General features: G+C 39.3%; 1 protein-coding gene across 39 annotated transcripts in view; it reads right to left on the reverse strand.

Annotated features, from left to right (window-relative positions):
- Positions 1 to 27,835, reverse strand: part of PTPN13 (protein tyrosine phosphatase non-receptor type 13) — a 216,182-nt gene that overhangs the window by 40,460 nt on the left and 147,887 nt on the right. For 9 of the 39 annotated variants that reach the window (XR_014813441.1, XR_014813439.1, XR_014813437.1 and 6 more), the window contains 10 exons: positions 11,767 to 11,856; positions 10,859 to 10,966; positions 10,321 to 10,452; positions 8,285 to 8,748; positions 7,111 to 7,242; positions 5,790 to 5,883; positions 4,856 to 4,941; positions 4,022 to 4,184; positions 1,765 to 1,979; positions 1,554 to 1,652 (listed from right to left, as the gene is read on the reverse strand). Coding sequence is in view for 28 of the 39 variants with exons in the window: in XM_084973535.1 (XP_084829661.1) it covers positions 1,554 to 1,652; positions 1,765 to 1,979; positions 4,022 to 4,184; positions 4,856 to 4,941; positions 5,790 to 5,883; positions 7,111 to 7,242; positions 8,285 to 8,748; positions 10,321 to 10,452; positions 10,859 to 10,966; positions 11,767 to 11,856 (1,583 nt within the window). In the remaining 11 variants the exon portion in view is untranslated. Of the gene's footprint in view, positions 1 to 1,553; positions 1,653 to 1,764; positions 1,980 to 3,467; positions 3,888 to 4,021; positions 4,185 to 4,855; positions 4,942 to 5,436; positions 5,884 to 7,095; positions 7,243 to 8,284; positions 8,749 to 10,320; positions 10,453 to 10,858; positions 10,967 to 11,766; positions 11,857 to 23,442; positions 23,500 to 25,399; positions 25,498 to 25,634; positions 26,053 to 27,835 lie in introns of those variants that run through there. The other 30 variants (XR_014813438.1, XR_014813436.1, XR_014813433.1 and 27 more) reach the window with 6 other exon arrangements.

The following is a 27,835-nucleotide window of genomic DNA, read 5'->3' on the forward strand; positions in this document are numbered from 1 at the left end:
TTTTCTTATAATTTTCTATAACAGAAATAGAATTTTCTTTAATTAGCACATAGGATATTTTTAAAGGCCTTGTTAAATATTTCCAGATTGCTCCAGAAGGACTGTATCCATTTATATACTCATCAAGAGGGTTCCACTCAGTTTTTCCTATCTAGTGCCCCAAATCAATGTAGCGTTTTTAAATGATATTTTTAACACTTACAATATTCACCCTCTCCCTCCATCCCTGCCCCCATGTAGGAGTTTCTTGGACCAGACACTTCTGCCTTGCACAATCACCATCATTAGTAACGGAATACTATTTTAAGTAGAAAAGCCAAAGGCGGTCTTTCGATTAGATTATTACGCTTCTTTGTATGGATTCAGTAAACAACTTATAAATAACCAACAATATTCAAAATAGATTTTGGATCCTTTAGCTATTCCTTAACATAAGAAAGAGAAATGGACAAACATATTGCTTACGATGCGACTTCTAGCATTAAAAATTATAGCAAAAAAACCTTAAGTAATTCTCATTTTCATTTAAACTAGTCAGAGTGAGGATTACATTTCCAAGTTTGGTTTAATGAAGAAATGGATGGAAAGTTTTAGTAACTATTGCTTTATGTCTTCTTCTATTCGTGTTTGGAAAATAAATTCCTAAAATCCTAGAATTCTAGAATTGGAAGAGAAAATCAGAAAGAGAATTAAATTACTTTATATCACAAATAAAGAATTCACTCAGAGGTTATGTGACCCATGCAAGATAACACTCCTGCTAAAAAAGTAACCAGGGAGTGGTAGGAATGTAAACTGGTAGAGCCACTACGGAAAACAGTACGACAGTGACTCAAAAAACTAAAAACCAAGTTGCTATATGATTCAGCAATCCCACTCTTGGGCCTATATCTGGAAAAAAGCATAATTAAGAAAGACACATGCACCCCTATGTTCACAGGAGCACTATTCACAACAGTCAAGACATGCAAACAACCCAAATGTCCACTGACAGATGAACGGATAAAGAAGATGTGGTACATATACACAATGGAATACTACTCTGCCTAAAAAAGAATGGAATAATGCCGTTTGCAGCAACATGGATGGACCTAGAGATGAACATATTAAGTCAATCAGACAGATGCCATATGGTAATACTTATGCATGGAATCTAAAACATGACACAAATGCACTTATCTATGAAACAGAAATAGACCCACAGAAATGCACAATAGACTTGGTCAAGGGTGGGTGAGGGGACAGAATGAGAGTTTGAGATTAAAAGATGCAAGTTATTATAGACAAATGGATAAACAACACGGTCCTACTGTAGAGCACAGGGAACTGGATTCAATCTCCAGTGATAAACCATAATGGAAAAGAATATGAAAAAGAATGTACATATGTATCCCTGAATTACTTTGCTATACAGCAAAAATTAACACAACATTGTAAACCAACTATGCTTTAGTTAAAAAAAGAAAGTAACCGGGATGAAACCCAAGAGGATTGAGCAATGATGAAACCAGTACAGCTACTACATCACTCAACTACTACTCCATCAAGCTCACCAAAAGAGCAGGGTCGATTTCCGGTAGCACACCAGGAGGAGGTCTACAGAGAAGCAAGGATACTTCTGGAGATGTTCCCCTGAGAGCGGATATGACTTCCTGGGAGTACCAAGAATGACAAAAGAAGACACAGTTAAACCAGCATTATGAAATCAATCTGCAAGGCCAACCCATCTCACTGAAAACTATTTGCCACAAGCCAGGGGCTCACCTGCTGAGACAGTCCTTTCAGAGGAGCGCCATTCACTTTCAAGATAACATCACCCACGTCAATTTTTCCACTTTCTGCAGCTGGCTGTCCAGGAAAGAGCTTTTTAACCCTAACTATGCTGGTATTCATTTGCTCGGGTATGAGATTATCTTCTCGAGAAAAACTGAATCCTAGGCCTGAGCTATTTTTAAGCAATTTCACCTCAAATGTATTCTCTGGAGAGAGAAAGATATCAAAAAAAAAAAAAAAATTTCAGTATCCTTAACATGCTGTGTATACATACGAACATTATAAACATGCATACTTTAAGATTTATTTTATTTTTGCTTTTTAGAGCCACACCTGCCAGCCTACCCCACAGCCATAGCAGCACAGATCTGGGCCGCATCTGTGACCTATGCCACAGCTCACAGTAACACGGGATCCTTCATTCATTGAGCAGGGCCGGGGATCAAACCTGCATCCTCATGGATACTAGTCAGGCTGGTAACCGCTGAGCCAGGACAGGAACGCCCTAAGATATATTTTAAAAGGCTCATCTCAACCATTTTTACAGTTGTATATGCACTTACTGTACCATATTCTATATTTTAGTCCTATTTCACATTATAATTAAGAAAATTCAATTTACTGAAAATTTACTAAGCTGCCTGATCAGAAAAGTGGGTTCTGAGAAAAGGGCTCTGAAAAATGAAACTATGCTTTAACTCTGAATATTTTAAAAGACTGTAGAATGACAGAGGAGAAGAGTGGAAAATCCAGGGACGGAGGAGAGAAATTCAGGTGCACAGTGGGAGAGAGATGGAGAGAAGAATGAACAAATAACAGGGAAAGGTTACGCGGAAGTGAGGTGACCATCTAATGTTCAGGTGAGGTACAATTTAATTCAGTAAACGGCAAGGCATTAAGATAATGTTCTCATCAACAAAAGAAATTAAAAGAACAATAACCAGGAAAGCATGAGAGAACATATTTAAAGAAAGAGTGGTGGGGGAGTTTCCATTGTGGCTCAGCAGCAGCAAACCCAACTAAGATCCAAGAGGACGCGGGTTCAATCCCTGGTCTCGTTCGGTGGTTTAAGGATTGGTGTTGCCGTGGCTGTGGTATAGGCCGGCAGCTGCAGCCACGATTCGACCCCTAGCCTGGGAACTCCCACATGCCTCAGATGTGGCCCTAAAAAGCAAAAAAAGTGGTGGAAGAAACGAAGATAAGGTAGATATGCTGATTTTATTTTCATAATCAGGAAAAAATCATATAGGCTGGGCTATATTTCCTCCTTACTTGGGGTACTAATTCAGAGTTGCTGGCATTTGTATAATCAAAGAAAAATGTAAAATAAAGACAAGACAATGACTACACACCAGCACCACCATTTATAAAGTAAAGGACACCTGTACCCTCAAAGGGAAGAAAGAAGGACCCTCAGAATAGAGGGCATTCTGCATGACGAACACATTTAGCCTCATGAAAAACTCACTACGCCATCAATCTTTATTTCCTTATTTTACCACCAATTAGCGGTATGTCCGAAGACCGGCAAAATTTGTAAGACCGGTGTCTGCGAACTATTAGGTGGATTTCTGCCCAGGGTTAGTGTCACAAGTCCACAAAATTTAACAGAAATACAGAAAAATGTAAGAGTCAAGGTTTCATAAGAGGTTGAAGCCGTTCTCAGCAATTATTTATATTTTTGCCCTTATAAATTTTATTTTGAATTGTACAACTATTGATGGCACTATGAAATGACCATAATCTGTTTCATGCATGATTTCATTACCCAAAGCCTTTTAGACTTTACTACAAATACGTGTCTTTTTTTTTTTTTTTAGTTCAATATAGCACTGCATGAGATTATAATTTACATTTGACAAGAGCAGTTCCAGTGACCCGGGAATGAATTGTGATCCAACATGCAAAAATCAAATACTGGGAGTTCCCGTCGTGGCGCAGTGGTTAACGAATCCGACTAGGAACCATGAGGTTGTGGGTTCGGTCCCTGGCCTTGCTCAGTGGGTTAAGGATCCGGCGTTGCCGTGAGCTGTGGTGTAGGTTGCAGACGCGGCTCGGATCCCGAGTTGCTGTGGCTCTGGCGTAGGCTGGTGGCTACAGCTCCGATTCGACCCCTAGCCTGGGAACCTCCATATGCCGTGGGAGCGGCCCAAGAAATAGCAAAAAGACCCAAAAAAAAAAAAAAAATCAAATACTGAATAATCCAGGTTTAAGTTTAAGGTGAGATGACAGTCTCCCAAGGCCTGACCTTCAGTAACGAAGCTGTAGTCCTTGACAAGAGTCACTTTCTTCATGACTTTTTCTGGGGCTTGACCTTGGGCATCTGGATCTGAAAGGGTACACTGTGGGGTTACAGGGACATGTTCTCTGGATGCTGGAGACTGTCCCTTTTCTAACAATAGATGTACCACCTGGACAAACAGAAGGGCACTTTAACTAAGAAGAATTGAAAGAAACTAGATAAGATTTCAGAACTTTGCATAGTTAACTGTAGAAAGTCATTTAAAACTACCTGGTCCACCAAAATACAGGCAGAGGCAGAAAAAAATAGAGGGACAAAAGCTAGGGGTTGAAACTTTCAAAACCAAGTTTTTATTATTTTCTGTTGAAAAACATTCTATTATAAAAATGACAAATATGTCATGGACAATTCAGGTATTCTTAGAATAAAATCACCACCATCCTAATAAACTAATGATCATTATAAATAATTTGGTAAACTCCCAGACTCAAAATGTATTAGAGCAATGTTGAATTCAGCCTTTGGGCTGAAGGATGACTATAAGTGAAAAACACTAGATATTTATGAAGACATTTTACACGCAATCACTCCCCTTCCTCCCGGCAGATCTCCGGCAATATTAGGTCTACAAATGCTATAGAAAGCCAGCTTGCTCAAGAAAAATTCTCATCATAACACTTGCTGCCCAAATTGGAAGAAAAAAATATCTGAGAGTGTTTACATGAATCAGGCTTTGTTTCTTGAGTAACACATCTGGCAATCCCAGTGGAACTGGTATTATTCACATACATTTATGTTCTTTTAAAGTATCTAAAAAGCGTTGACAGAAGCATCTGTTACCTGTCCTGTATTTCTCAGTGTCTCCACAGCTTCCTTATGGGTAGCTCCTTCCAGACTAAGTCCATTGACAGCTAGGACTCGATCACCTACACATCAGGCAGTAACAGTGAAAGATGCAAATCACAAAGATTCTACATGTTCTTTAAGATTCTGGGGTCTTGTTTGGTACTAATTTGCTTGAGAAGAGACACAGACAAACCTCTGGACAAAACTGTCACAGTTTCTTTAACATGTATTTAATCCCTTTCCCAATTCGATGGCTAATCTTGGTTTCATTTTAGAACAAGATACTGTATCTCTATTAGCAAGTCAATTTAAATTATGGGAAAAGATAAACTGAACTACGAATACAGAGAGATTGGAGGGAACTAATCTAGTTAGTTCTTACTAGAAATGCAGATGTCAGTGTTTTTGCAAGGGCGTTATCCCTTTCCCATTCTCGGGCATCTTGCTTTTTAGGAAGCACAAAACATGAACTAAAACACTGTTGAGATATTTGCTTTTCTTTTTTTTCTTTGCTTTTTTAGGGCTGCACCCGTGGCATGTGGAAGTTCCCAGGCTAGGGGTCGAATTGGACCTACTACTGCCAGCCTACACCACAGCCACAGCCACTGGGGATCTGAGCCGCATCTGTGACCTACGCCACAGCTCACGGCAACACTGGATCCCTGACCCACTGAGCGAGGCCAGGGATCAAACCCACATCCTCCTGGAGACTAGTGGGTTTCGTTACCACTGCGCCACAATAGGAGCCCTAAGGTATTTTCTGATACTAGAGGATAAGTTGGAAATAAGGTTTTTGGAATGTCTTAAAAGAATTGGTATGTTCTTATTTTATACAATGAATAATTTGAAGGTCTGTATTAACGTCCTAGTCTCTCCTGCATGTGTTAGAGTGATAACCCTCTATGTATTCCCAGCACACACACTGTACCTTTGTGAATTCTGCCATCAGACTCTGCCGCTCCCTTGGGAATAACGCCTTTCACATAAATGCCACCATGTCTGACGCTGGTATTCACACCTCCCTAAGTGGAAACAGCGAAAATAACATTCTGTAATATGAAAAATTTTACACTCTGTCTTACAAATCTGAGACCTAGAAAGCATTCAACTCATCAGCCAAAGAAGCAGCATCTCATGAGCACAGGCAATTACTTCAATACCCAAGAATCTTTTTAGCTAAGTTTCCCGAATATGAAAGCAGTTACTTTTCAGAAAAAAATTTTATTGAGAAAATAACAGCATGCTAGTTCTTGACTGTATGAGGAGCCGCTCCTCCTTTTAAAGGTCTATGCCATGCATTATGCACGAGCAGAAAGGAAAATCCAACTTTGCAAAATGAGTGTGAGAATGTAACTGCTAGAACAGCACTTGGAATCGTACTTGAGATGATATTTGCTAATGTGAAATCTCAGAAGTCAAGGAAAAATTTTCTTTACATTTTAAAAGGTTCTGGGATAGAAGTTTTATTACAGTGTAAATGAGATCTACGGAGTAGATTCTCCATCTCTTGTGGTTATTTAGCTTTTATACTCCTTCATAATAGGAAGATAATAAAATTCTAAAGAAGTTACAGACAAGAGAAAAAGGGTTATAATATTTTTAAAACTGCTAGAAAATTATGTTTTCTTTTTGATCTCTATATGCAAAGAGTGCTATTTTAATTTTACTTCTAAATGACTTTTCACAACTAACAATATCCTTCAAATGTCAAAAATGATAATGTTATGCTTTAGGGTATATTCATTAGCAGAATTCTAAAGTAATTTCATCAAATATGCTCATATTTTAACTGCTTTAAAGGTACATATATACTCTTGGGAACTTCTAATATTAAGATTTTAATCATATTTACATGTTAAGATGTATTACGAAGAGAAAGGCATATAAATACATAATAGACTTTATGATGTAGGTTAAGATGTATTATTCTATGCTGATGCAGAAGCTGTCAAATGTATATAAAGCATATTTATTAATTTTATATTTTTGAAATCTTATAATTCAGATTAAGCAAGTATGAAATCTACGGGGGAAAAACTGCATTCGTCTGATTTCTTTTATATCACAGGAAAAAGTGACTAGTACGCTCAAGTTTTTAAAAACGTTTTAAGATATAATTAAATGTTTAATTTGGGAAATATTTCACAAGTTTCCCTTTTGAAGCAGAAGAATTCAATTGATAAACTGGCATACAATAGGCTGCTGGAAATGGAGAAGAGAAAATATTTGAAAACCTTGTCAAACAGTACCGTGACACTTATTCCCAAGCTGTTATCATTTTTAGCCAGTTCAACCTCAAAGATATCTCCAGGTTTAGGAGGCGATGAAGGAAAAGTTTTAAAATTCATTTTGTTGGATGTATTCATTGAGGAGGAAGATTCCTTAAGAAAGAAAGACAAACAAAAGGATTTCTTGTTAGAGTCACACTGAATTATTAAAGGACAATCAATAAATGTCTTTTTGGGAAAAATTAAGAAAAAGCCAGATATTAAGGGTCAGAGGGGAGTCAAAGATCATGAGGGTTGGAAGAGGGCTTAGGGATCATCGGATCCAATGCTTTCATAGTTTACGGTTGAGGAAATCGGGGGCTAGAGATTTAAGGGCGTGCTTCAGGTCAAACAGACACGGGTCGGGGAAGCCCAGAACCCAGTTCAAACCTGGCTTTTACATAATTCTCATCCAATGCTTTTCATACACCCCAATTTAGAAAGTATTCCCATTTCCTTTAAAAATCAATACACATCAAGCAGTGGCTTTTAACTTGGGCCTTTACGATGAGCGGGCTTCACATTTACTTTGCTAATGTTTACAAGTTCAACGTAAACATAGGCACAAGAGCCGAGCCCAGTTTATAAGAGCACAGCTGTCTTATGAGGGATATTGGCTTTTCAGTGAAACAATGGCTTAAGGTTATTTTCTGGGTCCGCTTGTGAATGTGAGCTTAAATTCATATCATTTCTAAAATTTCCAGGAAATGAGCCATACTCTATGTTGTTGTTCTTATTATCATACATTCAGAACTTCAGAATAATTTAGGCTATCAAAAGAGTCAACTGCCCATTATATGAATTACATGGGAACAATTTTTTTTTCCGGATATTAAATTCTCTTATTAATATAAAGCAGGCAAGAGATTAACAACTTGTGGAAAACAAGTACAATCTGACTATTCATTCCTTTGTGTCAGTCATCACGTAGCAAGTTCCCAGAACAATAGCCATTTTGGAGTTAGTATTCGAAGCTGCTAATTTCTCTGAAAGCTAGCATCAAATGCAGTAGCAGTTAGTAGCATAATATATAAATTATTCTTCCTTTCCAGAATAATGTGCTCAGTTCAGAGCAGATTATTTTGCTCTGTAATATATTGGCTATTTTTTTTTGCTTTTTTAAGTGAAAAAGACAAAGATTCAAGTGAAATGATGCCTTTTTTGGTGTTTGATGATCCCGACTGCTGGAGTAAGTGGCTTCATCCATGTCTGAATCTCCTTGGTCAGAGTAATCTGTTGTATCAGAAACGCCTGTTTTTTTAGCTTTGCTTCGGTTACTGTCAGTCGAAGTCCACCTTTTCTCAGTGGCTTTGGATATCACAGATGGGGATGGGCTGCCATGCTGAGATTCCTGCCAGCTTCGGTCACCTACATGGCTGGCAAAGAAACCATTGACCTGACTCTGGGACAAGCTGGCGCTCTCAGTCCTGGAATCTTGAGAACTCAGGCTTCCTTCCCGCAGGCCCCCAGACAGCCCAAGCGAGCTCTCTGAGATGTGTCTTGGGGTGCCACGTGGCCAGCAGTGATCCTCAGAAGGATTTACAGCACTGTCTTGCAGGTAGGAAGGTTTCTTCATGTAGTTTTTCATGCCATTGGCAATGTGCACAGGAGTGGAAGGCACTAGAAAGTCAAAATGCATCAGTGAGAATAACAGGCAGTGACACACACCTGTGCTTCCACACACGAACGAACAATGCTCCCTGGCGATTGTTGGGAGGATTTTATACCGGCGACCACGTGCACAACCCCAGACCTGGGGCCTCGAGCCATCACAAGGACCTCACAAATGGAACAGGTGCTTTTCTGCTTCCTTTGCTTCCTCTTTGGGTCATTCTTTCTGCAACGTCTATTGAAATGCAACCCCCTTTTATCTTAACTCCCATTTCTGCTCTCTGAGACTTAATTCAAGTGAGTCTCCCCTCTGAAGACTTTCTTAATTCCCTAACTAGAGATAATTTGAGTCTCCAAAAACCCTTGATCCTTTTTAATGGTTACTTGTTTTATATTGCCCTATCCGACTGCATTTTTCAGACCTCAGGTAATTACCAAGGAAGGCAACTCTAACTTCCTTACACACACAGTTCTTTTAAAAAAGCCATTTAGGAGAGTTCCTGTTGTGGCTCAGCCGTGGTAACAAACTCGATTAGTATCCATGCGGGTTTGATCCCTGGCCCCGCTCAGTGGGTTAAGGAACCGGCACTGCCGTGGCTGTGGTGTAGGCCGGCAGCTGCAACTCTCATTCGACCCCTATCCTGGGAACTTCCATATGTGACGGGTGCAGTCCTATAAAGAAGAACAAGAAAAAGGCTGTTACGAAAGCTTTCCTAAGAGACAAAGAACAGGCGACATATGTAAAAGAATTACGGATGCAAATTTATTAGACATGAAAATTTTCACGTGGCAAGTGAAACCAAGAGAAACTTAAATAATATACGAAGTGTTCCTAAAAGTCAACAGGGACGTATACTGTGTTTAGCAGCAAGATGGACTCTGATCCTGCTCACCGCCCACTGCAGGGCATGTACCCGGGTGTGCATCCTTCAAACACTCTCCTCTACTTGATCCTCCCAACAACTCCATGCAAGACAGGCAAGGCAGGGCCCAGGTCGTCGTACCCTCGTTAGAGAAAGAAAAACAACCATAGCTCAGGAGGGCCTAAGTCACACAGCTAATAAGTGGCCCAGTCACGGCTCGAACTGAAGTCATCTGATCTCTTGTGCTTTTATGCCACAACATGCAAATGGCAGGGATTATAGGACAAAATGCTTTGTCCTATTATAGGTCTTGCTTTTACACTTCTGGTATATTGGTACCCTTTTCCTTTCATAATTGGGTTCAATCAGGACTTCATAGCTAACTGTTACATAACTACATTAATTAAGCAATTATTAAGAATTTTATTTCTCATTTGGCTTAGGAAGTGATAAAACAGCAAGTACTCAGAATTTACTTAAGTGACACTGAGTTTGCAGAATAAATCCATTTTTATGCATATATTTCTAAAGAGGAATGAGATAGAAAATCTTAGAAGTGATGAGTGAAAGTTATACTGATGCATAAAAGTAAAGCAGTTGGAACTACACATATCAGAAAGGAACTAAGAAGCTTAAACCCAATTTACTGTTCAAGGCGTTGAAGTCCTTGCGGAAAGTAAAACAGAACAGACGGCTTAAGAGACATTCACGACGTTACCTTTGGATATCTTTTCTTTTGGCTGAGAGATAACAAGTGTCACATCTTCAGGTGCATTTTGCAAAATTTCAATTGCAGCATGGTGGCTGACCCCCTCCAGACTCACACTATTCACAGATATCAGACGATCTCCTGCAAAAATAGACAATCAGGTATTTTCAACAACAAACAGAAATTCATGCTGTATCTTAGAAATGTCACCTTCCCCTAATTTTTTTTGTTTTGCCCAATTTTTACTTTTGTCATCTGTGCAAATCCATGCCTGTCAGTAAGTACTTAAGAAATTACCCAGGAAGTTCCCATGGTGGCATAGCAGAAATGCATCCGACTAGTATCCATGAGGATACAGGTTTGATCCCTGGCCTCGCTCAGTGGGTTAAGGATCTGGAGTTGCCGTGAACTGTGGTGTAGGACGGCAGCTGTAGCTCCAATTTAGCCCCTAGCCTGGGAACTTCCATATGCCGTGAATGCGGCCCTAAAGAGCAAAAAAAAAAAAAAAAAAAAGACCTAAATGTAACTAAATGTAAATGTAACACACCTGGCTTTAGGCATCCATCCAAGTCAGCAGGTCCTCCAGGAGTAACTGAGCTAATAAAAACACCTAGATCCAGTCTTCCCATCTTTTCTCCACCAATAATTTGAAATCCTGGGAAACAGCACATTTTAAAAAGATCTTAGGGAGCGGCAAGTTAGGGGTAGAGGACTAAGAGGTTATAAAATACCATGTATAAGATACAAAAGCTGTAAGAATATACTACAGGAGTTCCTGTTGTGGCGCAGTAGAAACGAATGCAACTAGGAACCATGAGGTTACAGGTTCAATCCCTGGCCTCGCTCAGTGGGTTAATGATTTGATGTTGCTGTGAGCTGTGGTGTAGGCCAGAGGCTACAGCTCCAATTAGATCCCTAGCCTGGGAACCTCCATATGCTGAGGGTGGGGCCCTCAAAAGACCAAAAAAAAAAAAAAAAAAAAAACCACAAAAAACCAAAACAACAAAAAAAAAAACAAACTACACAGCACAGGACTATAGCCAATATTTTATAATGATAAATAGAATATAACCTGCAAAAACTGTGAATCCCTACATTGTACATCTGCAATTTATATAATACTGTATATCAACGACACCTCAATAAGAAAATAAATATTCATGACAGACACTGGTGCTTTCAAGGACTAATGATTAGTCTGTGTGACACACAGACATGTAGAGATGCAGAGCAAATATGATCTGATAGGTTACCCATGTGGGATGGGACTTAAATTTGGTGGAAGTACTGATTGCAAGCACTTCATCTTTCTCATTTCTGCCATGCTGGGTGACAGCGATGCAGGTGCCATGCTGGGTGAAGGCGATGCAGGTGGGCTGGTACCCCAGCGCCACTGCTCTGCAACTGACTTTGACTCTGAACTCTCACAGGCCTTGAAGAATCTCAGTGACTCACCTAAGCCATACTTTGCATCTTTTTTCAGGTTAACCAGGGTGATCTCTCTTTCTGGTGAAGACACTATGCTCCATCTTTTGTGCAGCACATCTGTTGGAAACACACAAGTTGAAGATAACATAAACACGCTTAGGCGCTGTCTGTGTCTTCCAATTTAAATGCTAACAAAGCTCATTAATAGATTGCTTGGTCGCTTGAAAAATACATTTTAAATAATATAATGTCATCATCTTATATTTTGATAGGGATTTACAGTTTACCAAATGACTGTTATCACATGTATTCCTTATAAATGGTTTCCTGGGAAATAAGGATATTTCAGTCACAAATGAGTAAATCAATCCTAAGAGGTTAAATGATTTGAGCAGGTTTACTCTGCTAGTGCAATCAAGAGCTGAACCTTAAACTTAAGTTGTCAGACTCCACGTCTCTCTGTTACATCACAGTTGGCTTCCTGAATTTGACAATGCTCAGTATGCTAAGAATTTCCCACTATAAGTGGTTGGCATTTGCACTTATAATGACTAAAACATTCACGGTAAATTTTTGGGTAAAACAGCAACAAGAAAGGGGATTATTCTTTTAAATCCCACTAATAATGACTCGGCTGGCACACTTCCATTCCAAAAGACTTTCTCTTTCTTATTTTATTTGTGGGACGATCTCATGAGGTAGGTAAAGAGACTTCTAATCACTGTTTTGCCAATGAGGAGTAATAAATAGTTCCTGACTTACTCATCCTTACAGTGAGTAGCACTGCCTAGCAGAATGCCCAAGGGACTTGATAAACGTGACTCAAATACACTGAGTGAACGCTGGCAGCACAAATAGAATTTACTTTTTCTAATTTCCACTTAGTCTGTTTTTTTTTTTTTTTTTTTTTTTTAAGCAGGCTCATCATTCACGAATATCTCCTACATCAAACCAGTAAATACGGCACTTAGTTGTGGGGTTATTAAAATTATTTCATTTATTTAACAATCACAGCATGTGACCACACCCTTCTTGTTATGGGCTCAACTGGGCCTTTCCTCCCTTTCCCCCAAATACATATGTTTCAGAATTTAACCATATTTGGAGACAGGTTTTAAAAAAGATAATTAAATTAAAATGAGGTCTTTAGGGAGGGCCTAATCCAACATGACCGGTGTTCAGAAAAGAGGCGGCAATTTGGACACAGACCTGTGTGAGTCTGTGTGTGCTCCGAGGGAAGGCCATGTGCAGAGAGGGAAAGACCAGCACCCACGAAGCCAAGGAGAGAGGGCCCCCCAAAAAATCCATGCTGCCAACACCCTGATCTCAAACTTCCAGCCTTCGGAGCTCTGAGAACAGACATTTGGGTTGTTTAAGCTGCCCATTATGTGGGACCTTGTGACGGCAGCTCTGGCGACAAATGCTTCTGAACATCAACTATAACTTAATAGTTCAAACTGGTCTGTGTGTGAGGTGGTAGAAGGCATGGCACGTGCGTTCAACACGCTCAGAGAGAGACGTGTAAACTAAACCTGCGAATTCATCTCTACGCAGTTCCTAAGCATACTGAAGCTTTCTGAAAATTAGAGGTTATCTGCCAACACATGACTACCCTTGGATTTAAAACTGCATTAATGCTATGAACAGTGACTCTGTTACGCAACATGTATTAATGCTTACATGATGCGGAGATGATACTTTTACACTTTACAAACAGACGGCTTCGATTTCACAAAACAGTAACGACAACCACCTGCTCCTCAGAGGAACGAACCTGCCCTTTACACACCAAGTTCTCGCGCAAGTTTGCCAACTGGCTCTCTACGTTGTTGTTTCTTTTTGACTGAAACTTAGTGACAAACTTCATTATAATCAATATGAGGAGCAGTACTTCAGTATTCCTAATTAATGATATTCCACCCTGGACGATAGTGTGACGAGCTTTATATATCTGCCATATACAAATTAGGACAAAGTTCATGCATTAGTTAATGCCTAACTTAATATGAGCTAAGAATCCAAGATACTTTTAGCAAAAATAGACAATTAACTTTAGTTTTCAGCTAGAACTGAATACAAAAAATACAACAGAATAAAACCCATAAAATAGGAGTTCCTGTCGTGGCACAGTGGTTAACGAATCCGACTAGGAACCATGAGGTTGTGGGTTCGATCCCTGGCCTTGCTTAGTGGGTTAAGGATCTGGCGTTGCCGTGAGCTGTGGTGTAGGTCGAAGACGCGGCTTGGATCCTGCGTTGCTGTGGCTCTGGTGTAGGCCGGCAGCTACAGCTCCGATTGGACCCCTAGCCTGGGAACCTCCATATGCCGCGGGAACGGCCCAAGAAATGACAAAAAGACACACACACACACAACACCAAAAAAAACCCCATAAAACAAATAGGAATGAGCTCACGTTAGATATTAAATGTAAACTTTTATCACTATTGTGAAGACAGAGTCCATTTGCTTTATACAGAGTGTTTCTGCCTTCAATTATAAAAGTGATCAATATTCTGAATGTTCCTAGGTGGTATTTGCTAGAAGTCAAAGGTACTGATTTAAACAGTAAAAATGCTATTTCTTTACTTTCATTTCCAACATACATACTAACAAGACTGACTATTTATGTTACCTATTTGGCTAAAAAATGGTATGTGCGTGTATGTATTAAAACATTTTCCAGGTAAACAATATTGGAATATATGTATGTACAGACACACACACACACACACACACACACACACACACTCTAAATGTGCAATATTTTTGTGTCATTTCCCTAACTAGACACGATAGATAAAGCTCTTTATCCAAGGATTCGTCAGTGAGGTTTGAACATTAATTCAATTAAAATTTCATCTTTCAAATGTTTGAAAGGTTGAGGGTTAAACATTAATTCAATTAAAATTTCATGTTTCAAATGTTTTCTGAAAAATGTTCCTTTGAAAGTCCCTCCCTAGGCAACTGGGGAAAATAAAGAGATAATGTATATGAAAGCACAATAAATGTGAGCTGAATCAGATCAGGCTAAAAGAGCAAAGATAGTCTGACCACTAAATAGAACGTTAAGACTTCAAAGAAACAGCTGTATTATGAAGGCATGAATTGGATCTGTAAGAGAGGAGAGGTCTTCTTTCTGCCCAAAAATAAAGAAGACTTCGAGGACACAAGGCGGAGTTTTAAAAAGTGGATTATGGAGATGGCTATACACAACAAGTAAGGCATTAACAAAAGCTGAGACAGAAAACAAGGCAGGAAAGGTTCTAGGAAAATGTCCTGGCTAGAGAACCAGATCTGGGTAGGGTGGAGTTGATTACTGTTTTGGAAAGCGGAGCTTTGCTAACCTACTCTTTTCAACAGGGCACCCCCCCCCAATATAAAATGAATTATAAAGGTGGGGACAGAGGAAGGAAGGCTGGTGTAGAGCAATGGGCAAATGCTGAGTTTCTATTTTTCTTGTCTTCTTTTTACACAGCCGCTCAAATTATTTTCCATTAGTTAAAAAAGGGGGTGGGGAGGAAGAATCTGAGGGTATGCAGCACACAAGAACCCAAGTAAACTTAAAGATAGAGAATTCAATGAGGATTAAATAAAATTTATGAATCCGTGAAAGTGAGGAGTTAGATATTTCAAGCACCAAGACATTTCTGAGTTATTTTAATTACTATTTGGAAACAAGCATTAATATTCAAGGAATACATATTTTTACATCTTTAATTTTCTTTTCTCATTACTTCTTTATGACCACAGCTGATTTTGCCAATATTTTAACATGAAAAAGAGGCTTAAATCGAACTTTCCAGCATTTAAGCAATACACACTGGTGTCATTCCCAGTAATGCTTACCTGGGAAATAGCCTAAGAATAATTGCTAAATGTATACTTTAGAAATTAAAGTATACCCTCTCTGTATTAGAGACGTCTGTTCTAATGCTGCCTTTCTCATCTTGCTTAAGGTTCATATGGACCTATTTAGCTCCCAACTAGAATAACTGTGGATACTAATGATAGCTGTATCGATGAGTAAACTATTTGAATTTCCTAGTAAAAGCATATTTCTCATAAGATCAAAGCCATATCCTCAATTTAAGTGAGTCAACAATTCTTTTTGTAAGAGCAACTAATTTTCTTGGTTACAGATATAAACCCTTGTCAGCCATCAGGCAGCTCCAAGCTGCTGATTCTGAGAACTGGGCTACAGGTAAAAGATGCTCGGGATTAATTCCTCACTCACCCTAGGGGAAAAGACCCATTTCAAATGCTGGGGATGACAGGTCAGTGACACCCCACCGGTATAAAAACAAAGAGAGGTATTTTCCCCTGTTCTATGAACCAATATACTAACTGCTTCCAGTTTAGACGAGGAGGATAATGATGGAAACTTTGGTGTTTTGTTTCTGTGCCACCGTGAAGTAGTTCAGTGCACTGGGGCCATATAATGTTTCTGGGACTCATTTAACACATTCATAGAATGCAAAGGCTTGATTTAGTTCTCTGTTTGATTCTATCTTTCGTTACTGATTAATGCCCATATATCTGTGGAATCGCTTGTGAGCACTTTGGACTTTATTTTTTATTACAATTTTCAAATGTTATAATTTTCATTACAATTTTGTATGTATTCTAATGAAATCTTAGGTGAAGAAAAAAAACTAGCACTTAAAATTACTTTGGTCCCTGACATCTGACTAAACAAGGCACTTTTTAAAAGCTTCTGCACAACATTTTATTACTAGGAATTCAGAATGCTCATAAAGATAATAATCAGTTTTAATACTGGGGAAAAGGTTTGTTTAACTGTCTGTTCCAAGTTACTTTGCACCAGAAGAAGCTTTTTCACATGCGTTTTGGCATTTTGATAAGAGTCTGGTATTTGACCTCATTTTTTGGTTTGAACAGGAAGGAAGGTGACATGGGCAGAGAATAGCCTTGGGGAATAAGTGGTGAGACCCACAGACGGGGTGCTCCAGTCCTGGGGTCTGACAAAGGGGAGACAAGCCCCTTGGGTTATTGAAGACTTCAACACACAGGGACATGAATGGACAGATCATCCAGAGAGGAAGTCAATGAGGCCACCACAGTCTGAAATGATACAGCAGACTAGTTGGATTTAATAGATTATCTAAAGGACCTAATGTCCCCAAACAGCAAAATACTTTCTTTTTCAAGTATGCATGGGACATTCTCCAGGGTAGATCATATGCTGTGTCATAAAACAAGTCTCAGCAAATTTCAGAGGCTAGAAATTATATCAAGCATTTTTTTTCCTATCACAATGGTATGAAACTAGAAACAACAGAAAGAAAAATGGGAAAGGAACAAACATGTGGAGACTAAATAACATGCTCCTAAAAGAACCAATGGATCAACAAAGAAATCAAAGAGGAACTCAGAAATTACTGGAGACAGGTGAAAATGGAAATACGATTCTCCTAAATTATGAGATATAACAAAAGCAGTTCTAAGAGGGAAGTCTGTAGTGATACAGGCCTTCCTCAAGTACAAGAAAAACCTCAAACAACCTAACCTACCTACTAAGGGAAAAAAAAAAAAGAACAAGAACGAAGCTCAAAAGTCAGGTGAGGGAAGGAAATAATAAAGATCAGAGAGGAGAGGAAATAAATAAAAGAGAGTCCAAAAAAAAAGAAAAAGAAAAAAGAAAAGAAAGAACGATCAATAAAACCAAGAGCTACTTTTCTGAGAAACAAACAAAATCAATAAACCTTTCACCAGGCTCACCAAGAAGAGAAGACCCAATAAACAAAAATAAGACATGAAAGAGAAGAAATAAGAACCAATACCACAGAGATACAAAAAATTATATGAGGCTATTACAGTTTCGTATGATTGGACAAACTGGTCAACCTAGAAGAAATGGACAAATTGCTAGAAACATACAGCCTGCCAAAACTGAGTCAAGAGGAAATGGACAACTTAAACAGATCATTAGCAGTAAAACTGAATTTACAACAGAAAACCTCCCAGCAAGCAAGTCCAGGATCAGTTAGTTCACAGGGGAATTCTACTAAACACACAAAGAAGAACTTATACCTATCCTTTTCAAACTATTTCTCAAAACTGAAGGGAAGAGAACACTCCCAAATTCCTAAGAGGCCACCATCCATTACTCTGGTATGAAAACCAGACAAAGACACTGTAAAAAAAGAAAATTTCAGGCCATTATCTTCGGTGCATATAGATGTAAAAATTTCACAACAAAACATCAGCAAACCAATGTAAGAATGTATAAAAAGGATTATATATCATTATCAAGTTGGATTTATGCCAGGGACACAGGGATGGAGGAATGGTGCACCTTTTGCAAATCAATCAATGCGATACACCACATTAACGAAAATCACATGATCATCTCAACAGATACAGGAACAGCATTTGACAAAATTCAACATCCATTCATGATAAAACTCTCATTAAAGCTGGCATAGAGTGAACATATCTCAACATAACAAAGGCCATTTATGACACACCCACAGCTAACACTGTAGTCAACAGTGAAAAACTGAAAGCCTTTTCTCTAAATTCAGAAACAAGACAAGGATGTCCACTTTTACCACTTCTATTCAACACAGTACTGGAAGTCCTACCCACAACATTTAGATAAGAAAAAGAAACAAAAGGCATCTAATTTGGAAGAACTAAAACTATCACTATTTGCAGATGACACAATACTTTATATAGAAAACCCTGAAATCTCTACCGAGAAACTATTAGCATCAATAAATGAATTCAGTAAAGTTGCAGGACATAAGACCAATATATAGAAATCTGATATTTTCTCTATACACTGACAATGAACCATTAGAAAGAGGAAGTAAAAACAAAAAATCCTGTTTAAAATTGCACCAAAAAAGAATAAAATACCTAGGAACAAATTTAACCAAGGAGGTGAAAGACCTATAGTCTGAAAGCTATAAAACACTGATAAAGGAAACTGAAGATAATACGAATAGAAAGATATTCCATGTTCTTGGATTAGAAGAATACTATTAAAATAGTCACACTTCCAAAGCAATTTATAGATTTAATGCAACCTCTATCAAAGTACTAATAACATTTTTCACAGAAATAGAAGAAATAATCTTATAATTTATATGGAGCCACAAAAGACCCTCAATTGCCCAAACAATTTTGAGAAAAAAGAACAAAGCTGGAGTAACCACCTTCTCTGACTATAGACTACACACACTACAAAGCTACAGTAGTCGAAACATCATGGTACTGGCACAAAAGCAGACACAGAGATTAATGGAACAGAATGGAGGGCCCAGAAATAAACCCACACAACTACAATCTTCGACAAGGGAGAGGAGAATACACAACAGAGATAAGCAAGTAGTGTTGGGAAAGCTGGACACATAAAAGAATGAGATGAGAACGTTCCCTCATACCATGTACAAAAATAAACCCGAAATGGATTAAAGACCTAAGAGTAAGACCTGAAACTATAAAACTCCTAGATGAGAACACAGGCAGAATACTCTTTGACATAAACCATGGCAGTATTTTTCTGGATCTGTCTAAGGAAAAAGAAATAAAAGCAAAAATAAAGAATTAGGATCTGGAGTTCCCGTTATGGCCCAGCAGAAACAAATGAGGCTGCGGGTTCGATCCCTGGCCTCGCTCAGTGGGTTAAGGATCTGGCGTTGCTGTGAGCTGGTGGTGTAAGTCGCAGATGTGGCTCGGATCTGGTATTGCTGTGGCTCTGGCACAGGCTGGCAGCTACAACTCCGATTAGACCCCTGGCATGGGAACCTCCATATGCCGCGGGTGTGGCCCTAAAATGGCAAAAGACAAAAAAAAAAGAAAAAAAAAAAAAAGAAAAAAAGAATTAGGATCTAATGAAACTTCTTTTTTCCAAAGGAAACTTCTGACAAAACGAAAAGACAACCAACTCACTGAAAGGGGGAAAATATTTGCATATGTTATGACTGACAAGGGGTAATATCCAAAATATATAAGTAACTCACAAAACTCCATATATTAAAAAAAAAATCAACCAAATTAAAAAATGGGCAGAAGTCCTGAATAGACATTTTTCCATACATACAAATGACCAATAGGCCCTCGAAAAGATGTTCAAAATCAGTAATCATCAGTAATAGCAAATTAAAACCACAATGAGCTATTACCTCACACCTGTCAGAATGGCTACCATCAGAAAGTCTACAAATAACAAGTGTTATCAAGGGTATGGAGAAAAGAGAATTCTTGTACACTGTTGTGGGAATGTAAAATAGTATAGCCATTATGGAAAACAATACGGATGTTTCTCAAAAAACTAAAAACAGAGTTACCATATGACTGAGCAATTCCACTCCTGGGTATGCATCCAGAAAAAAAAATACTAATTCAAAGTTCACCCCAAAGTTCATAGCAATACCATTTACAATATCAAGATATGGAAGCAGTCCATGTTGAAGGGTTTGGCAACAAGACAAAAAGGATAAAGACGTGGTGTATACATAAAAGTGCTACGTATGTGTGTATCTATCGACACACACACACACTAAAATACTGTTCAGCCATAGAAAAGAATGAAATTCTGCCACTTGCAGCAGTGTGGATGGACCTAGAAATTATGCTTATGAAATAGTCTGAAAATAGAAATACTACGTATAAATTATACGTGGAATCTAAAACATAAAACGAATGTATACAGCAAAACAGAAAGACTCATGGATACAGAGAACAAACTAGGGGTTACCTGTGGGGAGAGCCAAATATGGGATTAAAAGATACAAACTGCCATGTATGAAACAGATAAGCAACAAGGATACATCGTATAATACAAGGAATTATAGCCATTGTTTTGTAATAATTTTTAATGGAGTATAAAATACTGATTCACTATGTTGTATACGGGAAATAATATTATAAATCATCTATACTTTAAAATTAAGAAAAAAAATGGAGTTCCCATTGTGGTTCAGCAGAAACAAATCTGACTAGCATCCATGAGGATGCAGGTTGGATTTCCGGCCTCACTCAATGGGTTAAGGAACCAGTGTTGCCATGAGCTGTGGTGTAGGTCACAGGTGTGGTTTGGATCACGAGTTTCTGTGGTGTAGGCCAATTTGACCCCTAGCTTGGGAACCTCCATATGCCATGGTTTGGCTTTCAAAAAACAAAAAAAAGAAAGAAAAAAAAGGAAGACTGTTATAAAATGTGCCCTATTCCCCCAAAGGTTAAAAAAAAAGCTTTTTTTTGAAATTACAACTAATCATGGACTAGAATCCTTTTCAGTTTCTCTGTTTCATGAGGTTGGAAGACTCCTGCTTTTTTTCTTTGATCTTTTAAGTTTCACACTCTTTACGGGTCTCTGAAAGTTGTTAAAAGGATAAGATTGGATTTTACTCATTTGTCCTTTTTTTTTTTTTTTTTTTTGTCTTTTCTAGGGCCACTCCCACGGCACATGGAGGTTCTCAGGCTAGGGGTCTAATCGGAGCTATAGCTGCCAGCCTATGCCAGAGCCACAGCAACACAGGATCCAAGCCGAGTCTGCCACTCACACCACAGCTCATGGTAACGCCGGATCCTTAACCCACTGAGCGAGGCCAGGGATGGAACCCACAATCTCATGGTTCCTAGTCGGACTGTTTCCACTGCGCCACGATGGGAACTCCAGTCCTTGTTTTAAGTGATAAGTAATTAAATATTAATTAATGTTCATTTCTAATTTACGATCTTGACCAGCAAGGAGAAACAGTGAAATTAGAGTAAAAAGTCCTATGTTTGACCAATGGGCAAGTATCTTACCTTTTTGATCCTTAGCTACCTTTTTTGGAAAATTGTGTTTGCCATCCTTCCTCTAGGATGTCAAAAACTAATGATCCACAGAGCCCTAACTCACAGCTACTTGGACATATCCAGAGAGAATTTCAAAAAAAACCATAAACTTGTCTGCAAGACAACTAAGCAATGATACCACCATGGGGAGCGGGGGGGGGGGGGGGGGCCCGTGCAGAGAGCAGGTTTAAACACAGACACTCCCCTGCACATGCTGCTCATCTGGCATCCAAAGTAAATTTGCATTGTGTTCTGTTAGAACCTAGACACATTTCAGGCTCGCATCCTGGAAGGGGTTATTAACCAGTTTATTTCAGAAGTTTAGCAGGAAGAAATAACACCTCTGAACAATTAGGCTTTTTTATGCCAGGAGACAGTCGAAAGGGTGGATGAGAGCATGGGCCCTGGAAACAGACAGCCTGCACTCAAACCACGGTGCCAGCATTGATTGGCCAGCTCCAGGACAGACTGCACAACTCAACCTCTCCATGCTTTGGCTTCTCATTTGTGAAAAGGAAATGACATGTGCTCCGGCTTGCAGGACTGTGGTGGGGATTGAGTGAGACATAAAGACACAGTGTTTGGCACATAGTAAGTGCTCAATAACTGTTAGCCAGTAAGTACTACCATTAGGGACAGGTTAATAACTGAGCTATTTTTAGTACAGAGGTATTCCTATTCCACAGCAGACCTTTGGTCATCATAAAGCTGCACACCAGAGTCTTAGGTAACTTAGACCCAAGATGACCGGCTTTGTCTTTAATGCTGGGCCCTCAGATTTTTTGAGGGTTGACACATTAAGAAAAAAATGAGACAAAAAAAAATCATTTGCTACGAGTATATTGTAAAAGTCCAAAAATTTACTTTTTTACACAATTTTGCTTCCAAGACAAATTTTCCTCTTTTGAAAAATTGGTGTGTAAATTGCTATGAGAGAATAAGAACTATACAAAACAGCACTCTGGTGTTTGACCAGAAACAACAGTTTCATATGGTTCAACCAAATTTCATGCCTTCACCTTTGCCTTGGCTCTCAGGAAAATGAAAACTAAACTTAAAGCTTCGTCAAATGTAACTACATACCAACACTTTTTTATTAGCAGATTTACTTCTTCCTCATCAGGATGACTTCAAATTTTAAGAATTTGAGGGTAAAATGTAAAACATTTTCGGAGGAAAGCAGCATATACACAGTGACAGTAACACTCTTTCTACTCGTGAAAGTTGTCAGAAAAGTCAAAGACGATGACGTATGTGAAATTCTAGTTTGAATCCACCCACTTGCAAATCACTGAATTTAGTTTTTCCTACAATTTCCTTTCCTCTTAGATTCTTTCCAAACTCTTAATCTCGACATTTAAAGTCTTCAAGTTCTTCCTGAAAGACTTCTGATAGGACTCAGAGCTGGTCCCCATTTAGAGCTTGAGCTTGACCCTGACGTCTCCATATACTGAGATGCTGAGTCTGTTGTCCTCTCACGTGTCTGCACGTCTCTGATCGCACGATGCCCTTGGTCTGGATACTTATCCACACCACTCTCTCCGAATAAACACTCCTTGTATCTCAGGATTCAGCTCAAGCATCCCTTTAAAATAACTTCCTCAGTTAAAACTCTCTCTGGTCCATACTGTCTCCCACCTCAACTACCTCAGCTCTCCAACGAGCGTGCTTATCTCAACTGTGTCGTTTCTCCAGTTCATCAACATTAGTCTAAATTGCAGGTCCCATCACATCACCAGGATGATGAAAAACACACCTCTCCTTTGACTCCACCGTAAGGCCTAAAATCCTTGGCCTGGAATTAAAAGCTCTTCATTAGTAGGCCCAAGACTATCTTATGAGGTACAAGAGAAAAAATATAACGGAAATGAGGCGAAAAACATTTTGCAAACCTACCATTTTCTTTTAAGGGTACTTGGGATGAAGAATTTCCAGAACTATGCAAAGTCACTCCTGTGGTATAAATTAAATTATTAGACAGTTTAAAAAATGGTCAGATACTGGATATAGAAGAAATTTCTTCTGCTAAATTCATAAAAATCAATAAAACATTAAGGCAGTAACATTTTCTTTTATTTAAAATCAGAAAAACATGTCTTCCCACAATGGACTTTTTTTTCTTTTTTTTAAACTACTTTTAATGTGCAAGTTAAGCATACCAACTTGTTTTGCAGAATAAATTTAAACACTAATGTACTGTTTCTGGCAAAGATATTTTGATATGTCCTAGAGGAAATGATGAAATTAAAATGCGTTTTGGAGTTCCTGTCGTGGCCCAGTGGTTAATGAACCTGACTAGTATCCATGAGGTTGCGGGTTCGATCCCTGGCCTTGCTCAGTGGGTTAAGGATCTGGCATTGCCGTGAGCTGTGGTGTAGGTTGCAGACTTGGCTTGGATCCTGTGTTACTATGCTCTGGTGCAGGCCAGTAGCTACAGCTCTGATTGGATCCCTAGCCTGGGAACCTCCATATGCTGCAGCTATGGACCTAAAAAGATTAAAAAAAAAAAAATTTTTTTTAAAGCATTTTTGTTTAAATGTTAAAAGAAGTTCAATATTTAGGAAGAATGAATAACCTATCAAAAACACAGAAAATAAAATTTCCCTCGTGGTTGAGTTTTATTTTATTTGTATTTTTCTATGGGATATTTACTATTCTACATCTGATATGTGATGATTTTTTCTTTTCTTTTTTTTTTTTTTTTGCCTTTTTCTAGGGCCGCTCCCTCAGCATATGGAGGTTCCCAGGCTAGGGGTCCAATCAGAGCTGTAGCCACCGGCCTACGCCAGGGCCACAGCCACGCGGGATCTGAACCACACCTGTGATCTACACCACAGCTCATGGCAACGCCGGATCCTTAACCCACTGAGCCAGGCGAGGGATTGAACCCGCAACCTCATGGTTCCTAGTCGGATCCGTTAACCACTGCGCCACGACGGGAACTCCTTTGATGAATTTTTATGTAGAACAAAGTCTTCCTAATAAAAATAGCTGAGACTCTATAAGAGATCCCATTATATATGAATACATTTTGCAAATTATTTTCTAAAAGGTTGAATTAGTCTTTTCAGACTATTTTCAACACCCAGGGATAAAAAAGTCTTTCATCTGCTTCAAGTTCTTTTTAGCCAACTGAATTTAATCAATGATTGATAGCAAAATCTAAGTTTTTAACTTTGTGTAACTGGGGTTAAATGATCAAACCTAGTTCTAAGGGCGAGCTGATTAGTATTGTTTGGTATCCTTGTTAACTTCTTGTCTCAGCTGATCCTCATTTTCAGTAATCCTTCAAACCATGGCACTTAAGTAGCTACTCTTCTAAAAGATTCCCGTGATGCAGAAAAAAACAGGAATCAACTGTTTAATTATATGGTAGTGAGTGTTTCCACACGCACACAATGTCTAGCTCTACTTAAAAAAGAGTTCACAGGCCCCGGCTAGGTGGGAGAAGTTGAGACAGCTTAAATCAACTAACAATTCCTACCTGACAACCAGGGCACATGTTTCATAAAACTCTCTTTCTAGAGACGGCGCCATTCTGAAAGAACACTAAATAAACTTTTCCTTACAAAACGTAGCACCAGACTGTCTGGGTTCTCTGGTAGAGCTGTCGTGGCTTTTAACTGTGACCAAGAGAAAGCTGAGTAATAATTGGAGTCCTGAGGCAATCACTTGTTAAATCAATTTTGGATGTGCCCCGGGACACGTTAAGTGGCCTAAACATTGACACTCACAAAGAGTTTGGGCAATGAGAGCACAGACCCAAAAATAATTTCCTGGCGATGGACGTTACCGCCTTCACTTCCTCATGGGCATGAGGTGTGGGGAAGAAGGTAAGCATGCTTATGCTGACCTAGAGCACATGCGTGACCAGGGTCTTCAAAGGATGAGGATTCGGATTCAGGCTTCCTCCTCTCAGGACTTCTATTTACACTTGCAACAGACTTTGAACTGAAGAGGGAAAAGGAAGGTAGGAGGGGAAGCGTCAATGTAAAAAACACAGTGAAAATAATAAAACGTCACAACAAAAACACAAGGACGAAATGTAGAATTTACAAATACGTAGTTTGGATTAATGATAGTCTTACTTATTAAGTTTTGCGAATCCTGCCAAAGATTCTGTATCAGATCTCGCCATCTGGTGAAATGGTTTTCCTACCAACTCCGCAAGGGTGTGTGGTGGGGATTCCGAGTTAACACTGACATTTTTCCGATGCGGATAGAGAGAGGCCTGACTGAGATCGTGGTATGATTTACTCATCCCTCTAGGCTTTTCCTCCCAGGAAGCTTTGTCACTCTTCTCTTTTGCACTGTTTTGCAATGGCTGGTAAAGCGACAGCTCTGAGCAGGAGAGCCTCTTCAGAATCTCAGCTTGCACTGACAGAGGTCGAACGGCAAGTTTGTTCAGGGTGCTGCTGGCCAGACTACCAGTGCTGATTGCTCGTCCCATATTAAATCCTCTAACGGACTCTGCTTGGAGATTCAGGCTCCTAAACGAAGCTCTCTCTACAAGGAAATAGGATTGCTTTACACGATGGAAACACCGTAGAACCTTTATGAGAAGAGCTATTTTAATAAGTAAAAAACAGCATGCAGTTTTGAACCATTTTGATTGCCAGCATAAGTAGGAAGCTTTCAGAGGGTGGAATCCAGGAGGTTGGAAGATCCTGGTTTTCCTACCATCTCTCCATCCTTGCGGCTTTCTCTCAGCCAGGGCTGGTCAGCATCTCCACCTCATCAGCTGTTTTTCCTGGATCTAATAATGTTCAGACTCCACTTAGGCTTGCTGACCCCAAATTCCCAATTACAGTTTTCAGTTAGAAAGGAGAAAGACATTTCACAGAGAAAATTTCGACCACAGTAGTGTCTCTGCTAACATACCAGCAAACCAAGGATGGGGAGAGGGAGAGATGAAATCTGGACAGGTGAGATCACGCCTGAAAAAAGCTCAGCAGAGGAGAGCTTTGCCCAAAGAAAAAGTTATTATATTTCTAAAAGCTTATGGCAGACTGTGGTGATGTTTGTATAACTCTGTTAACAAGGTGGATGTGCTAAAAGTCACTCAACGGTGTACGTTAAGTGGATAAATTGTATGGTATGTGAATTATGTCTCAGTGAAACTATTAGCATCCTCCCCAAACCAAACCCAAACCTTTCACGGCAAATTTTGTCATTTCATTGCTATGCCACAACCGCCTTCCCATCTTGCTGACTTTTCATGATCGAACTGAGGCACAGGAGCCCTGGGAGAATCACACACCACCTGCCTTATCTCTTTTGTTAATTAATATGACTAAAGAGCTGGGGTTCCCCTAAATACACATCCAAAGTCTTTTTTGGGGGGGGCTAAATTTAGAGATACTTTATAACAAGTGCTTGTGAGAAACAATGTCATGTCAGTATCTGAACAATGGAGGCTGTAAAGGAAAGCACCACATCCCAGAATTTGGGCACTAAAAATCCCTTCATGTACATAAAGGACCAAAAGCACAGACTTTCAAATGGGCTAGCTGTTCACGCATTAGCAATCCACCTCACAAGGCCCCCAGCTCCCTCTCCCCACAGAAAGTAGCAGCCTGCGTCGCACTCTGCAGGGAACAGGGAATACAGCCTGACCACTAGGAAAACAGCCGCAAAACCTTGTTTTTAAAAAGAGAATGGCAAATGTTGCTCATTTAGATCTTTACAGATTCTGTTTCATTTATCTTCTAATTCCTAGGAAGATTAATGATCAAATTTCATCTCAGGCATAAATAGGAAAACACTGAAGCTCCTTAGTGTTTATGCATCCGAGTGAAGAATAAACATGTCTCACTGCCACCAGGAAAATTCAACATTCTGTCTCTGAGGGAGAAGTAGACACCAGGTTAAAACAGGATAATAATAATAATAATAATAATAATAATAGGCTCTGGTTTTAAAATTCCTAGAATATTTAGCTTAAAATTAGAGTTTTTAATAGAGCAGACAACAGTCATTCTACTTTCACTTTGAGAGCAGACTTTATTCTCTTTTTTTTTTTGTCTTTTTGCCTTTTTCTAGGGCTACACCTGTGGCATATGGAGGTTCCCAGGCTAGGGGTCGAATCGGAGCTGCAGCCACTGGCCTACGCCACAGCCACAGCCAAATCTGAGCCTCGTCTGTGACCTATGTCACAGCTCACGGCAACGCTGGATCCTTAACCCACTGAGGGAGGCCAGGGATTGAACCGTCAACCTCACGGTTCCTAGTCGGATTTGTTAACCACTGAGCCACAACGGGAACTCCGAGAGCAGACTTTATTCAAAGA

Source organism: Sus scrofa, chromosome 8, assembly GCF_054392235.1.
Source record: "Sus scrofa isolate SSC_HxYL_T2T_F1_AM1 chromosome 8, Sscrofa_HxYL_maternal_Yorkshire_Landrace_v2.0, whole genome shotgun sequence".
NCBI lineage: Eukaryota > Metazoa > Chordata > Mammalia > Artiodactyla > Suidae > Sus > Sus scrofa.